The sequence below is a fragment of the Salminus brasiliensis genome, chromosome 18 (genome assembly GCF_030463535.1).
Source record: "Salminus brasiliensis chromosome 18, fSalBra1.hap2, whole genome shotgun sequence".
NCBI lineage: Eukaryota > Metazoa > Chordata > Actinopteri > Characiformes > Bryconidae > Salminus > Salminus brasiliensis.
The window spans coordinates 16,965,643-16,980,228 of record NC_132895.1 but is presented as its reverse complement, the minus strand read 5'-3'; the positions used below and the strand labels follow the sequence as shown (position 1 = coordinate 16,980,228).

General features: G+C 40.7%; 1 protein-coding gene across 3 annotated transcripts in view; it reads right to left on the bottom strand.

Moving 5' to 3' along the window:
* Window positions 1-14,586, bottom strand: part of stim1b (stromal interaction molecule 1b) — a 40,662-nt gene that overhangs the window by 3,612 nt on the left and 22,464 nt on the right. The window contains exons 7-13 of one of the 3 annotated variants that reach the window (XM_072662594.1): window positions 13,860-14,037; window positions 8,177-8,354; window positions 6,938-7,105; window positions 6,717-6,817; window positions 5,321-5,556; window positions 3,675-3,755; window positions 1,197-1,584 (exon numbers count right to left, since the gene is read on the bottom strand). In XM_072662594.1, coding sequence (XP_072518695.1) covers window positions 1,197-1,584; window positions 3,675-3,755; window positions 5,321-5,556; window positions 6,717-6,817; window positions 6,938-7,105; window positions 8,177-8,354; window positions 13,860-14,037 — 1,330 coding nt within the window. The remainder of the gene's footprint in view (window positions 1-1,196; window positions 1,585-3,674; window positions 3,756-5,320; window positions 5,557-6,716; window positions 6,818-6,937; window positions 7,106-8,176; window positions 8,355-13,859; window positions 14,038-14,586) is intronic. The other 2 variants (XM_072662595.1, XM_072662596.1) reach the window with 2 other exon arrangements.

Here is a 14,586-nt window from a genome sequence, read left to right as displayed (position 1 = left end):
ATTTGCCTAAAAAGAGGCAGAGTAAGGACAATATAGGCAAGTGGTATGAAGCTCTGACAGTCTCTACAAGCAAGCAACCAAGGTTTGAGAAAAGTCCCAATCCAAAGCCATAGGGAAAGCACAAGTGAGGGAATTAAGCATACAGAATGGATAAAGGCACATTTATAATAAAATAAGTAATGCTGCAAATAGAGTAGTAGCAGGGTTAAGCTTTCTTAATGGTGTTTACACTTTATTCTGCCAAGCACAGAAACATGTACTATGAACCTATTGAGAATACAGATTTGGACCTCACAGCTTGGTTGAAATCTTAGAGCCAACAAAAATTGCTTACACCTTAGTGATGCTCACAAATTTACATTTACATTTACAGCATTTAGCTGACGCTCTTCTCCAGAGCGACTTTCAAGGTTACTCGTATTACAGAGGTTGAGGGCCAATGTAGTGTTAGGAGTCTGGCCCAAGGACTCTTATTGGTGTAGCACAGCATAGCCACACAGACCGGGAATCAAACCCCAGTCTCCCACATGATGTGGTAGCTTACTGGCAGGTAGTGGTGCTTTCCTTTGTGCTACACCAACCATAAATCCACTACAATTCCCACAATACCATGCAAATCCAATTTATAGCTTAAGGTTTCTGGGTGGAACTTGTGCTTGTGAAATTAATGCTGGGTTAACTGCTACCCTATTAATACAGAATTTTGTGGTAGCAGTTCCACACCCAGAGCATATAGAGGACCCTAAACCCTGCTTACTGGTCCAAAGGCCTTCGCTCATACCCAATATAGCCGTCTCTGACACCTGAAGACTGGTGTTGTCAGCGATGCTGAGAATATTTGGGGGCAAAATGTCCTGGATTAACAAATGCCCTGTGTCTACCACAAACCTGAAAATGTGCATTCTGGTTTTCTTCATCCTGTTACACATCTAAATGTTCTGATGATATTCTAACCACATACAACACTTTAGTCGGGTGCAAAAACTTCAAGATAAGGATGAAAGAGATTTTGAGAATGCATTTGTGGGCAAAACACGGACAGAGCTGTTCTTTAAACCTAATGCTTTTGCTTAGAATGTCTCGAATGCCAATCCTAGACACTGAAATAAATCACTTTAATAATTCTAAATAATTAAGCCATTAATCAGCACAAGTGGTTAGCTCCACCCTCACAGCGTTAGGAGAGCGTGAGGTACCCGATGCTGCTGGCTCTTTGGCGGGCGCGCGTAGCACTAAAGCCAGCTGGAGGCAAGCCAGACACTGCCTCCACAGATGGGCAATATGATGAGTGGTAGGGCAGGCCAGAGAAACGAGAGCCAGAGGAAGAGGAGAGTGGCTGCAGGAGAGGAGGAGCAGGAGTGCAGATGATGGAAGGATGAGAGAGAGAGGAGGAGAGAGAGGGCATGGGCCGGAACTCCAGGTGGCCTATGGAATGGCTGCGAGCCTGGCGTGCGTACGGGCGGCTGGGGGCCCGAGGTGCACTCTGGGGTCCCACTTCAGCCTGACCCCCCTCTACCAACCTCTGAGAGCTGAGAGTCAGCGAGGGGTCTCCGAGCCGCGGCCGCAGGGACATCATACTGGGAGCTGTAGAGAACAACACACAGAAACAGGTTATTAAAGGACAATTCTGTAGGGCGTGATCAATAAATGGTTTGGTCAATACAATCAGCTGATATTAGGCACCGCCGCATCTTTTCATACTGCTGCTGTCCCAACAAGCTTGGAGGAGAACCTACTATTACTGTAGATGTTAGTGATGTCTGACTGTAGTAATTTTGGTAATTTATAAACTTGCCATATCAAATATACAGTCAGTAAAGCACAGTTTAAAGGGCCCATATCACTTTAGCTTAAGATCTCATCGTTCACTCCCCAGTCCATACAGCATTGAGCAGTGGAACTGTGTTTTCTGGAATGACTGTGCTCCATCCAATACTTTTGGCATGTGATGGGGAGTTTCTTCTGTCCACTTAGTGTGTGTTAACAAACACAGCAAATTTGAGCATAGGTTTTGTGTATATAGACTGAGGGGCTTTATACCCCTTCTAGCAGGTTTACCTGCTCCAGAGTTCTATTTTATTGGTAATACTTCCCTACAGGGACTAGACAAGCTGTGTGTGTGCACATTTCCATATCTGTGTCAGCAATAGGTGCAAGTAGCTGAATGAATTCATTAGAAGGGCTGTCCACAAACATTTGGACATTCAGCCTACCGCAGTTTAGCCCCACCCATTCATATTGCATATTAAAACCCAATGCAGGAGAACAGAGCTTCTTTATCTTATATCTTATATCTATGTCTTAAAGGCACAGTAACAGAAAAAGACAGTTTAAATATAAAGGCTAGGAGAAGTTTGAAAAGTGTGTAAAAATAAATGATGAAACAAAAGCAACAACATTAAACATAAGAAGAATGTAGGATATGGGCCCTATAAACTCTTTGTAGCCTCTTAAACACAAGACGCACCGTTTCTAAACATCTTTAAACAGGAAACACATGGGAAACAAAGCAAAATGAGGAGTTATTCCAAAGTCATAGGTTCAAGGAATGTCAGTGGTTCCCTGTAGCATTCATAAGTTTTACATAAACCGGACGATACGTCAACACTTACCAGCCATACATTTTAAGATACACGGCTAGAGACATATCTGAAAAGAGCAGCAGAGATGAGCAGCCGAGAAGAGTAGGCGAGAATAGCCCAGAAAAAACAATGATAATTGCGGTTTGTGAGTGAAACCAGAAAGGTTACAGGAAGAAAACTGACGACGAACAGGAAGTGCCACGAGCTGTGTGCAAGAGAAAGACAGTGTAATCTATTAGCAACACCACAACACAACACTGAAACACACACACTGGTCCAGTGCAGAATTCAGAGGATGTTGAAGATGCACAGATGAGCAAAGACAAACATGTGAGGGTTTATTTTTGTACATTGCGTTTCAGAAGCGGAATAGAGTCCCACTGTCCCCAGTGAACTGCTGCTGCTTTAGCTATGGATTAGTTATTATGGAAAAAGGAAAAGGTAGCTTTCGTACTGGATAGAAAGACTGACTACCCAGTACTGTGTGTACAACTGTGGAGCATAAAAGGCACCTGCAGAGTTAGTGGATATGATCCAAACACGCTAAGGGCAGCTTAAAAGAGGAAAAGGGTTTTCTTTATTAGTTTCTGTCAGAGCTAATCTCATGAAGGAAAAAGGATCACTGATTCTGTGGATGCTGACCTTTTGTGGGTGTTATTATGAGTTGTCCTGAGTGCAGCCCCTGGGGTCAGTGCCTCACAGTCTTATTTTATTTAAAGTGAAAACTAACTTTTTTCCCTTGATAGTACCCTTGATGGAAGAACATCTGGATTCAATGTAATATTTTAATGGCCCTGAGTGGAGGTGATCTTTTTTTTTATTAAGTGAAAGAAATAGTATGGCCTCAAGCTCAAGGCTATGTGCCATGTGAAACTTGACAGTGACCTCACAAAAACTGCACTTCAGGACACTTCCTAAATGTAATGAAAAAAAAAAAAAGATCAAATACCCCAATATCCTCCTGCCTGCTCATGGGTTAGTAGTGCAATTTCCACAGAGGCACACAAAAAAGAAAGTCAATAAAAGGGCAGCAGGAGGGATAGAGAGGAAGTTGCAAGAACTATCACAGAAAATAAATAGGGCAATGCCAACCAGAATGCTTCCACAGGGATTGGCTCTCAGAGGCCACAGGCCAAAGGTCGCTCACCCGCCGGTCCATCTGCCAGGCGGCATCTGCAGACATCAGTCAGTGAGAATATAGCTTTATAAAGACCAAACGTCCCCAAGGCTTATTATAGACTTGGTTACCAAAGGCCCAACTATTTCAATCATGCAACTGCAGTTCAGTCCTGACCAAGGAAAACACGTCCTGATTGAGCATGTAGTGATCTGAACATGTAGTGCTACACTATACAAAAAACAGTTCAGCAAAAAATCTCATTTACACACTTTCCTCTTACACAAAATACAGTTGATCAGCCAACATGTGGCTGAGCTCTTCATATATTTGTTTCTTGTTGAGTAGTTAGTAAGTAATCTTAAATACATTTACATTTACATTTACGGCATTTGGCAGACGCTCTTATCCAGAGCGACTTCCAAAGTGCTTTGCTATTTACCCAAGAAAAAGCCTTAGCTAGTTAGAATAGACTAATAATACAAAAGATACCTCCAAGCTTAGACATTACTAAACACAATACAATAAGGCGACCATAGAACTATTCGTCCAAGTACTCTCTGAAGTCTAACAACAACAAAGATTTTCTCACTGTGTTCAAACAGCAGGGCAACAGTTAGTCAAACAATTTAGAGAAGCCTTTGAATCAAGAATTGAAAGACTCATTTACAAGCTGGGTTACTTTCAAAAGGGAGTTTTACAACATGGGTTCTGATGCTGTAAAACACAGCTAATAATAAAACTAAACAGCTTCAGTGTGTAAGATTTCTACTACTACTGTAATGTAGTACTATACTCCTACTTTTGCTTGAGAACCAATTAAGTCTATTTGGCAAGTGTGATTTGGACATGCAGTTGCTAGATGCTTACTGGTTTTGAGGTGTAAGATTCCAAAAAAACAAAACATTAAATAAAATTTGTTTATATACTGGATATACAGTGGCTACAAATCAAGCATATTTCTTTTTCTTTTTTTTACTCTTTCAAAACAACATAATGAAAGTTTGACCACTCTGTACGATTAAAGTGATTAGTAAAACTCCCTTTTGAAAGTAACCCAGCTTGTAAATGAGTCTTTCAATTCTTGATTCAAAGGCTTCTCTAAATTGTTTGACTAACTGTTGCCCTGCTGTTTGAACACAGTGAGAAAATCTTTGTTGTTGTTAGACAATGTACTCTGTGCTGTATTTAGGTCTGTTTTGAGCATTACGCTGCTTCAAGAGAAGTTTGACATCCAACCTTGTGAGGGTTCCTGCTGGGCTGCATGTTCATGCAAGGGTTTTAGGGCCATTTCTGCATTCTCGTGTGGATGATTTTTTATTTTTTAAACATTTGACACAATATGACCACTAAAAACCTCAAAACGCTTCTCCAGTTCAGTGGGATTCTTGGGCAGTCTTGCTACAGATAGTCTATCTACAGATATTTGATGATCTATTGGTCAGTTGGACAGTGAAGGCCATAGCAACACATATATGCACACATATACACACACCCGTGCATGTCCCCTACATGAGTGCTTGCACACACACACATAGAAGGAAAGTGTGTAAATGCAATTTTCTACTATTTCTATTTCTTTAAAAAATGGTGTAAATGTAGGTGTGCGCTACACACTTACAGCGCAGGGTTCCAGGAGACAGTATGTCCTCGTCCATGTCGTCCAGGTCGTCAGACAGCAGCAGGTTCTGAGGGGTTGCTGGGCGGATGCCCAGGAAGGCAGGGTCCAGGTTGAGTGCGGAGGCCAGAGAGGACATGCCCGGGTTATTCACAATGGCCAAACCTGTCAAAGACTCAATCTGCTGCCAGCGATACAGCTTCTCCCTCAGAGCCGCCGTCACCTCACCCAGAGCCTGTCTGTGAAGAGGAAAAGCACTGGTCAATGCAAGTGAAAGCTCTTCTTATACTTTCTTATTTAGGCTGCAGAATCAGTCATATTATCATCATAGTTACAATAAAAACACAGTTAATGGATGCCACAACAGGAATTTTAAATCAAACTTTGTGAGGTGTTCACACATGGATTTTAGGGTCATTCCTGAATTCTTTAGTGGACAGAGAGATTTTCAAAAATGCTAATAGAGACAAAGAGAAAAACCTATATTTTCAAAAATATATGGATAAATGTGAACAGGGTCTATGAATTAAGTTAGATTTCTGTTTAATCACACAGCAAAACAAAAACAAAAAAAATCAGAGACAGTAATTAATATTACTATTACTATTTAAATTGTTTAAATGTTTAGCACTTTGGCATCATGATAGCCAACAATTTTATGTGAGTATTGTCTTTCCATGTTGTGTAGCCCTATTTTCTTAATGAGAGAAAATATGCCCCTTTCTAACATTACTACCTTTGTTGTGTGATGATCATCAACCCCCCTTAACTTCATCCCCCTCCTACTCCTCCTTAAACTCCCCTTCTTCACCCTCACCTTCATCCCTCACATACCCCTCCCTAAATTCCTCTTCTTTATCATCCTTTCCCCTCCCACAGTTCCCAATGTATATAAGGTCCTCTCGAAATATCCCTAACCAGACTGGAATAGATCAGACTGGATTCAATTAGGCTGGGTTGGATCAAACTAGGCTGGGTTGGACTGGTTCAGACTGGCCTGAAATGGACTGGATATGGTCTGACTAGACTAGACTGACCATGATCAACTAAGCTGTGCCCCGGTATGATTTTCTGTCAGCACGTAAATAAACTCAAACGGTAAAGATCTAGTCTCCTGACTCCTGAATCTGCCTTGCCGGATTTCTAACATTATACAGAAAAAAACAAAGGTGAGAAAACTGTAAGGACAAAACAGATGCAATTCTTGCACCAGGAAATCATCATAGCTCAGAAACATACCCCACGCAAATATGCAAATGCATTGCTGAAAGGGAGTTCTTATGTTTCTTTACAAAACACCCATAAACACAAAAGTTTTGCTAAACAAATCAGTTTTGCTTCGCTCTGTGTTTTGTGCTCTGGAATACATCTGGCCAGAATGCTCTCATCATCCACTCACTTGGCTGACAAAATTTTGTGATCAACATCGTCCAGTGAGGAGCTGTGAGCCACGTGGAACGTTCCAAAGAGTGTGCCTCTCTTCTTCTTGATCTTCTCTGCCTACAGTCACAAAACATCCATGTTTTACACCTGTGCTTGAAACAATCCCTTTCTCTGTGTGGAAAAATATGCCATTAAATGTACAGATTATATGGTGTGTGAATGTGTGATGTGGCTCACCCCTTCTTTAGCCATCAGCAGCTGTCTCTCAGCACACTGTTTCTTTATGTTGTAGTATTGTACCTCCACCTCGTGTGTAAGCTGCAGCCACTTCTGCAGAGGTTCGGGAGGACTCCAGGACCTCCTCGACTCTAGCTCTTTCTCTGCCTTCTTTAGAGCTGTACGTACCTATGACACACACACACACACACACATGTGCATGCACACACATATGAGAATAAAATTCAGGGTTAAATGCTAGTTCATAAAACAATATATAGTCAAAAGTATTGGGACACCAATTCTCATTGGTCTCATTGGATCATTCATTCTTTCTTCTGAAATTAGTGTTTTCATGCAAGTGTGTGTGTGTTTATGATGTCAAATTAGATTTTATTTGAGAAAAGTAAAAAAACAGTACTAACCTAAAAAGTGAGGGCAAACAAAATAGGTCTTAGTGCTACACTATATAATTTTTATCTGAAAGGGAAAAAATCTTTTTTGTTACTAAAGTAAAGACCAGGACTATGTTTAGGTTTAGGCTTATACTAACCTAAAATTCTTATAGCTAGGGAACAAATTGAGAAAATGCCACCCACCCCCCAGTCCTTTTCCTGTAAAGATAAACCATATCTGTGTACAAGTTCACCATGTACAGGAAGATGATGCATAAATCTATACACAGTTTGGGGTACTAAACTGAAACAGCAGCCAATTTATGTTTTTTAGAACAAGAAAAAAACAAAACAACAGAAATTGTAGCTATAACTCTGCTGAGCTGTACAACTCACATAGGAACCCAACTTCAGCAAGATTAAATATGTTAACTATATAAATGTAACTAACAAGCGCTATATCTAGCATGTAACACTAACCTAACACTACACAATACCCAGTAAAACCTCAGTGATTAGTTTGGTGATACCAACTAGACTGTCCAGGTAGAATAACATACCATTGCTGTTAAGCAAACACCTTGTATCTGCAAAATGACAACTTTACCAAAAAAAAAAAACCTTCATAACTTTCAACAGCAAAAAAACACTGTAAAGAACGACTGCCAGATTTAAAAGATGTCAAAAAGTAAGAACTGAAGTGACATGGAGATAAGGTTTTCATGTGACAGTGAAATATTTAACTACTAATAATATATAAAATAAATATAGAACATCTGCATGTATGAATTCATGCCCTGACAAAAATACAAACCTGTGTGTGTGTGTGTGTGTGTGTGTGTGTGTGTACACTTATGGGTGCTACCTGCTCCAGCTCCTCTTCTGCGTACTTCTGGCGGCTTAGTTCATTCTCAGTGCCTTCCCGCAGTTCCCGCAGCCTGTAAGCCTCCTGCTTGGCTGCATCTATCTCATCTCTCAACTTCTGCTCCAGATTCACCTTCTCCACTTCTACTGAGCGGTGCTCGTCCTGTGCTATCTGCAGCCTTCACACACATATACAAGATCAGAACAAGTTACACACATGGCTGTTAATTATCCTCTCTTTTACCATCAACATAGGGCATTTATTGAGGATTGGGATAAGTTGATACTGGAAGAAAAGTATTTTTTCTATTCTACGCTACATAGACAAAAGTTTTGGGACACCTGCTCATTTATTGTTTCTTCCACAATCAAGGATATTCTTGACAAGAGCGTTAGTGAGGATGGACAGTGAATGACCAATACCCCACCTCATTCCCAACTCCCTAACTAATCCGAACATCATTCCACAGAACACTGCTCCACAGTTAAATTGGAGTTTTATAAACTTCTAGCCCACAACTGGCATTAGGCATTGAGCCAATAGGGTTATGTTGATCTTTAACAGAGTCCTGTTCTATTGGCAATACTTTTCTACAGGGACTAGACAAGCTGTGTGTGTGTGCATTTGCACATCTGTGACAGCAATGGGTGCAACTTAAAGTAGCTGAATGCATTCATTAGAAGGGACGTCCACAAATTACATATAGGGTATGATAACAGAAACAATAATGACAACAATAAAAATAATTAATACAATTACTACTACTACTACTACTACTAATAATAATAATAATAAGCTTTCATTGTAATAAAATCAGAAACATTAGACTGATATATTACACTAATATAAAGCCTTATAAAGTCTACACAAAACACTTTCATTATGAGCATGCCCAGCATATGATCGCCCTCATATTAATTTTATGGCAGACTGAACAGTGAACGCATGCTGTACTGAAGAGTACCAGCAGGGGGCAGCTTTAGCAAGGGCTGTAGCAGAGAATGCACAGTTGTCAACGAACAGTTGTGAGGTTTTGCATTATGAGTGCTGCAAGATATATAGTAAACATACTCCACAAGCTTTCCTCTTCTCACCTCACGGTTAGGATGTGAAAGAGAGCAGATGAGCTTTGTCTAAACAAAAGGTGACTTGTTCACTGCAGCAACTCAGTGGTTTAACTCCTAGCACTAACAAAACACCAGAGCCTGGACATGGAAGGGTGAGTCTCTAGCCACATCCGAGCAGTGGGTTTTGCAAAAACAGCGGTTTCATCACTCCTGCTTTCGAGTGAGCCATTAATAGCCTTCAAACTAATCAGACCTGTTATAAATATCTGTGAAACCTGGAAGACTACCAGCTCATTTGCTTCACACATGAATTGGACTAGAAAGGGAGAGTGAGCATGCGACAGTAAAGTGGGAAAACAAACTTTAAAAAAAATAAAAAAATCATGAGAGCTGTTCTACAGCAGCCATCTCACAGCACTGATGCAGTCACACAGAGAACAGGAAGTGAGGTATAAATCAAACTGACACCGATATGGCCGTAGACAAGGCCAAGTATTACACTTAAAGGGACAGCGAGAGAGCGAGAGGGGAGGTGGATGTGTGTTGAGGGAATAGAAAGAGAGAAGAACGAAAGACAGCTGGCAGAACAGAGAGCGAGCGACCAGTCGACCCAGTGAATTCACACAAACCACAAAAGCTTCCTAGCAGCAGTTTGACTGGGTGAAGGTCAGGGTGCGTGTGAGCAGCCAGCGCTTCGTTCCAAACAGGACTTACTCTAAAGGACAGAGAGAGACATGCCATACCAGCGTCCAACTAGTTCAATGGAACTAGCCATGAACTACTTTCCAGTGACACATATACATATATAACTATGGCTCCAGGTTAAAGGGAAAATAAAAGCGGACATATTTTGCGATGGACGTTGCGTCTTATATATATTAGGGCACAGGTCTCAGTATCTCTAATAAATGAATCAATTAGTATTCAATTCAATTTAAAACCTCCCAGGAAGCAAATGAGCTATGGATTTAGTTCTGGCCCAAACTTGCACGTTCATTCAGCCTACATACCACGCGTGGAATCTGGGTGCTGGAACGCAGCCACAGTTGGCTACGATTGGATCCGTTTTTGAGTTTAAAAAAAGCTGTACAAACATTTCACATGTTAGTGTGTGGGACAAACTGTAGAGGTGCCCCAGAATGGAAAACTGTATTCACCTTGACACAGTTAAATAATGAGAGTTTGGAACATGGAAGTGACATACCATAAATCTCAAACGCTGTTATGTTCTTTTTCAAAGGAAAATCTTCTATAACCAAACAGAGCTGGAAAATAGGCCAATTTTAAATCCCCCAAACTATTACATTAATGTCTTGACTTATTATATTATACGCCCCCCAAAATGTACATAAACCCAGCCCACTGGCATTGAAAGTATTTTGAAAACTAAAGCTATGACGCTGCATCATGCAAGAGAATATGGGTTGTTTGATAATTGTAACACCAGAAAGCAGCACATCATCGCCAGACTCTGCTAGTTATGGGAATACGGGTTGCTACATAAACCAGGACTTACCATTTCTGACCAGCTGACCACCAAGCTGGAGCTAAACACATACAGTCAAAAATGATAGCTATTTATTTATTTATTTATTTAATGAATGGTAAGACTTGATAAAGCCAAGCCAAGGGAAGCGCTTGGGAGAAAGGATATAGAATATCCAAGGTACAATCTCTTCAACTAGCAAACACTGAGTACAACATGACCCGGTAAAACCTGGAATTCTTTACAAAAACCTTTTGCACTCAGTACACTTATTTATTTATTATTATATTTAAAGTTGATTATTACTTTGGATATTTTTCTTTCCATGTCCATTTTTGTTGCTTCGCCTTAATAAAAAATGTATTACTTGATTAATCACCAAAATAGCTGGTAGATTAGTTTACAAATGACTGATGGAATATAATCACAGTCATAATCATTACTACTATACTACTAATCATTTTTGTGGCATTGCTTTCTCAGAAACAGAAGGTCAGCTAAAATAAAAGAAAATGGCTGACAGGAAAACAAGTGCTGCAGGCGGAACTGAGATTGTACAGTATGCAGTGTGGTGGATATGGGCTGTACCCTATAAGGACACATGTTCAAATTAGAGCATTCCGGAGAAAAGACCTGCTGGAATCATAGGTTTTTGAAGGACCTGTGACCTGTGATGAAAGGTTTAGCCTGGCCCTGCGCTCAGGAACTGCCATGGCCTTCAGCTGGACACCACCAGCAGTAAAATCTGAAGACTGCACGATTGTCTGAGACAAACAGAGCGGATTCACTGCAGAGCTGTTCGTCCTTTTTGCCATTTAAGGACTTTTGAAGCAGTCTTCCATCGGCCAGCCAGAATCCGCTGCCTCTATCAGCTCAGTAGACTTAGCGTGACTGCAAGGAAATGAAGCAGCTTTCACAGGACCAGGAACGTGTCTTAAACAACCTCCATGTTTTAAATACGCTGTATTTACACTGTAGTACATTTCACACTGCTTTGCAATGAACTGGGGCCAACGAGTGCAGCTGTGTGGTAAGCGTGAAGCATGTGGGACCTTGGGTGTTTAATCTTATTAGTAATAGCCAGACATACACATCCACTCCCAGAGGAATTCAGATGTACTTGTGAGATAGTGTACTGAGAGAAAGGTGACCCAGAAATACTAGATAGTGTTCTGCTTGATCCCTTGAGGTCAGGGTACTCTGTAATGTGAATTTTTGGTGTGTGTTTCCAAGTTTTTGGCAGGTGCCTAGAGGCAGCGAAAGGCAGCAACTAATGCCACGACATTTCACTGCATCACAGGGGTGCGCTTATGACGCATTCTGAAAGCGGCTCTCTGTCTAGCAGAGAGAGGTACCGAAGGACACCCTCTACACCACTCAGATTCCATACAGGCCAAACTTACTCCCACCCGTATATCATGCACACAAACACACACATCAAATTAGCCAAACTAATAGAAAATTAGTCTTACATAAATTGTTATTTTGACAAAGACACATTTATTAACTAGCTATAAAAAAAATGGGGGCATTAGGCAAAACTCAAGAAACGCAGCCTCTAGCGGTTTAAGAGGTGGTGAACACAATCATCCCTGGAAACATTTTCTTCCCCTTTAGATCTGCCTTTCATTCCCAGCCATGAACACAAAGCAGCCCTTTAAAATCACTTTTTCCGAGAGAATTATTGTCTAATCATGCTACACACACACTTTACAAAGTGGAGGAACTTCCTTGTCTGAGGCTTCGTGTGTTAGCATTGTACCCTGATGTGTGGTGCTGCCCACTACGAAATGTAGCTTCTTCATAGAGAAATTATAAACCCTTATAATTCGTCTCGTAATGATTGGCTGCTGTGAGAATAGTTGAGTGTATTCACTATCCAATAGTTTTTTGTTTTCAAATTTGTTCATCAGTCACTACCTGTGTTAGTTAGCTAGCATCGTTACCTGCAGCTAAACAGTATTGCTATATTTCTCTGAAGGAAGTTCATCCAAAGCTTTATCTTACTCAACTCACCTCATTGTGTGTCCGTCACTCAAACAGTTCAGTGCATTACACAGATATACACAGTTTACACACTTGTATAGGTGAACAGTCACCAATTCTGCATGTACCTTTATCATCTTTTGAAAAGCATTTCCAATGTTAACTCCTTGTTGTCAGCACAGCATGTTTTTGATGATCGGCTGATCGGCTTTCTCCATGTTGTTTTAGCCAAACAGATAGAGATGGGGTGGAGTAATGAGCTGCTGATAAGAGTCTCATAAAGACTGACTGAAGCTTAGTGTAAACACAGACAAGGACCGGGCCGTGGCACTGTTTTTCCTGCCAGTTTTTCTCAGGCACTTAATGCACATGTTCTGATGTCATTGCTCAGATGATTACGTTCTGCACAGTTCAATCAGTAAAGCTGCCTCTAAAACAAAAGAAAGGGTATTACTAAAGACTGTACAGAAAAAAAAAATCTGCATACGGTCTTTGCTGCTGCTAAATATTAGTCTATATAGTCTATTCTGCAGGAGGAACTGGAGAGACAGGAGGGGCAAACTGCAAGCAAGCTTACATGAAGTTGTAATGGTCCCTTAAAATTTGGCTCATTGTGGTACGTTTGCTGCTTCTCCATTGCATACATGACTTTTCACCTTCTCTCTCTCTCTCTCTCTCTCTTCTAACTCTCACTGACTACTGACAGAAATACAACCATACAACCAATACAACTTCATTATCAAGTTTTTTTTAGTGGTTCTTTGAGTGATGAACCACAGTTTTCACTTCAAATAAAGCCCTTTTTTGTTTTGTTCACTAAAATAATGACAAAAAAATGAGAAGTTCTACCTTGTGGCAGCTAAGAAACATGTTGATAATGGACCCTAGAGGACCCCAGAAGTGCACTCTGCTACAACAAAAGTAAGGATTGGAACTGGATCTGTATGTTAAAGGCCAAAAAAATACCTAGATCAGCCCTGATCCACTGGACATCCCCATTGCTTGCACTATTTCCAGCAGAGAGGGCAATTACATGTTTTCCAAATCCCAAACTATCATAATGCAGCTTTAAACAAGACTTCAATTCATATTTGATCATAAATACAAACAGTGGTAACAAGTCAGCCCTTAGAGGGACACTCACTTCTGCTGCATGTCAAGCAGGCTCTGCTCCGCTCTCTGCAGGCCCTCAAGGTCCTTCATCATTTTGCTCATGTGGTCCTTTGAGTTGCGATTCTGGATGTAGGCAAACCAGCACCCTGCCACACCGATCACTATGGATAGCACCAGCACAGCGTCCTTCAGGTGGCTGTGCTTGCTCGCTGTTAAAGGAAAGCGTTAGATTAAACAGACTGGCTTAATGTTTAGTGTCCTAACATCTATACTATAAATGTACCACTGGATTATACATAGTTCTGACAACTGTTCCTACAGTAAAACAAACTTGCAGCTTCAAGGTTGATTAATCAAATCAGGCCTCTTTACATGGCATTAATAAAAAAATCACTTTCACTTTGGACTATTGATACTGCTACAGCTCTCTAAATCTCAGTAATGCTCTCTCTCAGATGTGACTCAAATACTGACAGAACTTGTGACAGAGGTTGTGAATACAAGCATTTGTCTTTATTTCAAGTCTTTGACTTGAACCTGTGAGCACATATTAAACAGGGAGGCAGCACTGAAGGCTAGATTGAAAGCACATCACCACTGCCAGTAATCATTCTGTGAAGTATTTTACAGACAAAAATGGCATGAATAAGTATTTGATGCATAAAATACACGATATATATATCTGCTGCTAAATCTTCTTTATTATCCCCTCTAGTAGCATGATGCGGTTGCATTTACTACATATGTAATAAATCACA